Consider the following 3512-nt stretch of genomic DNA (forward strand, 5'->3'; position numbering starts at 1 on the left):
CATGCACGGGTTTTTGGTTTGCACACTTTCTATTAAACCATCCTCTTTCCCGGAGACTGGCGTGATCGCTTCCTTTTTAGTTGCTCACACCTGCTCGTCACAATATTTTTCTTGCCCTAGCAAACTTCTGTAAGATCTTAGTAACAGATGCTTATTTGAGCTTATGTTTGTGAAGGAAATTGCAGCAATTTTACATGATAACAAGATAACATGCTAGACACCCAGCAAGCTAGAGCAGTGGAGAAAACCTCACAGTGTGCGCACTCACAGATTCTCAGCTCATGGTGTCGGAGGGGGTGGATCATGTTCCTCTCACACTACCAGTTTTACAGAATTTACAGACTCTCTCCAAACTGGAGGAGGTGGATAGGAACCTGAGCACTACCTATATTAAAGGACATGAGACAACAGACGAACTCTGGAAACATGTCAGCATCATGGGTTTGTCTGAACATCTGTAATGATCTATGACCTGATCTTCAACACAAGAGAGGACTTCTCTGGTGCGTATATCATTTCATGCTTCTCAGATCCATGATGTGTGTTGTTGTCTTACTTTCTCTTGAATTCAGTGCTATAAACAGTTAACAAAAAATGTGTTCTCATCTTTTAAATCACTAGTGTGTTAATGATATAAATTAAGATAGCTCTATGATATAATAGCTGTTATTTCTGAATGGATTAAAATTATTTTGGATGAATTGTTAAAAACACTTACAGCTGTTTGTGTTTCCTGTTTCTCATACGCACACAAAAGTCCTGTGTTACTTTGAAAATGTTTGTATCACTTTTCTCTTGCCTTGTTGATGTCATGTGTTGCACCTGTCTTGTTGTCTAATATGAATTTAAGTTTATGTCTTGTCTTAGAGGATTGTACATTGTTGTGTCCTGACTACTTGGCATTTTGTTGTAGTTTTTGCTGTTTAAAGCGCCAATCACACTCTTTGCATTATTAAGAATAAAGCTGTGCTGGCCTTCTGCCATGCTGTTCACTATGCTTTTTCACCTACACTTATTATGGATATGGCAAAAATTCTTCTGGACAATTACTGTTCACCAGAAAATCTTTCTGGTGTGATGGAGGTATTAGATGCTACCTGGAGCAACATGGAAATCATTAGAATCCAAGATCCCAGTATACTTGATGGTATGTTGACTGAGGGTGTTGCGAACACAATTCTTGATCTGAGAGTTAAAGTCACTTATGAACCAGATTATGCACCTGTGGCAATGCTGGTCAGTCGAGACATGGCAACAGAACAACTAGTTACTGCCATCAAGGAGACTTTGAAGGTTGAGGTCCTAGGAAACAGCATTACCTACTTCATTCAGCACATTATTGTGGAATACATGGCTCAGAAGATCGGGCCATTTTTGCTGGAGCATGTCTGGGACAAGGCTGTCACGAGCTCTGTTATGATCCTTAATTTTCGCTTCACTGTTATAATAATCTTTAATAATAATGATCTTTATTTGTATAGCACCTTTCAAGATAAGAAGACAAAAAGAAAATATTAAAAGAAATTTAAGGAAACAAACACAATAAGATAATGTAATAAAGTGACAAATTATAAAATAATAGACAACATAATGTAATAAAGTAAATAAGATGGAACAGAGTTAGAGTTTCTTAACTAAAAGCAGATCAAAACAGGAAGGTTTTGAGACTCTTCTTGAAACTGTACAGGGATGAAATGCCTCTGAGCTCTTCAGGAAGAGAGTTCCAGAGCTTTGGGCCATAGTGGCTAAAAGCACCCTAGCCAATCTTTAATCGGCTTTTAGGAATCACCAGTAGATTACTGTTTGAAGACCTGAGAGACCTGACTGGAACATATCTAACCATCATTTCACTGAGGTAAAGAGGAGCAAAACCATGAAGACATTTAAAAACCATCACTAGAACCTTAAAATCTATTCTAAAGCTGACAGGTATCCAGTACAGTGAGTGGAGTGCAGGTGTAATATGGGGCTGTTAGTGGGGAACTGTCTGGCATTCCTTACATTGTCTGGCATTCCTTACATTAAATTGATGCCAAGCCTCTTGTCCACATTGACTCTATTATATGACCGACACTCTGACATCATAAGAAAACTTTCTACTCTTCCAGAGCTGACAGGTAATGTGCACATATTTCCTTTTTAACTGAAAGTTCTATTTATCATTTATGAAATGGGGACATTTTAATCCCCAGGTAGAAGATATGGTTCCAAGAAAGGTATGTTGATCCTGACGGTTTGACAGCTGGCGCAGCAGAAGAGTCTGTTTGCATCATGAAGAAACTAGTCCGTGCCATGATTGTGGGTGAACCAACTGGGTCCTGCCATCGCCCAAAGATCTTCCATGTTGGTTACAGTTGGTTTCCTGGCCACTCCAATCACCCACTCAGACACTGTTTAGGGTCTCTCCTGGGAGAGGACTGGTATTGCCCCTCATATTACAGTGCCAACACAGCCCTGGACACTACTCAATAAGTACTTTTCAGGACTGAAATAACTTTCTAAACTGGGCATAGTGTGGCAGCCAAATGGTCCAGGATACAAGTTAGCAGTTACGGAACAAGCAGTCCACTGTATTTTATCACAGTGTCAAATTTCTTTAGAAAGCTTTAGAAGGTTCACCACTATGGAGTCAAATTAGGGTCTTTAATGGTGAAGAAAAAATAATAATATCGCAAATATAAGATTAGCATTTTGCATTTTACGTTCCTAATTTGTTTCTGCAATACTTTCCCTCTTTTGCGTTTCTTTCTTTTCTTTGCGTTTCACATTTTATGTTGCTGCTTTTTTTTGCAATACTTTCTCCCTTTTGCGTTTCTTTCTTTTGTTTGCGTGTCACTGCTTTTCTTTGCGTCTCGCATTTTACGTTCATAATTTTTTTTTGCGCTTCTCTGTTTTCTTTGCTCCGGTTTTACCCTCTGTGTTGGGGCCGGGAAAGAGGCGTGGCCAAGAGCGAAAGGCGTGCTGTTTGAGTTCCAGCGAAATGAACCAATCAGACGAGGCACCAAGCGGGCCCGGGCACGGATAGCGCTCACACTAGAAGCGAACCGTGCCCGAGTCCACATGAATCGTGCCCTGGCCCACCCCTTCAAAGCGGGCCGGAGCACGGTTAACTGATCCGGGCCCGGGCACGGTTGGAGCGCTCACACTAGCCAAACGAACCGTGCTTCGGCAGGCAACCGTGCCCGGGCCCGGATCACAGAGCCTAAGGGCGTACTCACACTAGGCACGGTTTGCTGGATCCGTGCTGGGGCCCGGTTATCCCCCCTCCCCACTCCCCCTCTGGCCTGCACTCACACTCGCTTCAGCAACCCGGCCCGAGCACGCTTACGTCATCACAACGCCGCTTTATTTGGAAAAAAAGCGCGCTCGCACAACACTATGGAGTTCACGATTCTCTTTTTATTGTATTTTTGGAGTCGTTTTGGGAGTGCAGAAACACGGTGCAAGCACAGATTTATCGATCATTTAACACAACGATTGTCTGCTAATCGCTTTGCCGCTATGACTGTTTA

The 3512-nt window shown here is 42.0% G+C and overlaps 1 protein-coding gene across 1 annotated transcript; it reads left to right on the forward strand.

Annotated features, from left to right (window-relative positions):
• The first annotated feature begins 281 nt into the window (after positions 1-281).
• On the forward strand, positions 282-2289 carry rbp3 (retinol binding protein 3). Its single transcript, XM_076987891.1, is given in 5 exon segments — positions 282-428; positions 958-1475; positions 1977-2061; positions 2063-2117; positions 2193-2289. Coding segments are annotated over 5 exon segments (852 nt in total). The 3' UTR covers positions 2240-2289.
• The last annotated feature ends 1223 nt before the right edge of the window (positions 2290-3512 follow it).

This window comes from Brachyhypopomus gauderio, unplaced genomic scaffold (genome assembly GCF_052324685.1).
Source record: "Brachyhypopomus gauderio isolate BG-103 unplaced genomic scaffold, BGAUD_0.2 sc57, whole genome shotgun sequence".
NCBI classification, from domain to species: Eukaryota; Metazoa; Chordata; class Actinopteri; order Gymnotiformes; family Hypopomidae; genus Brachyhypopomus; species Brachyhypopomus gauderio.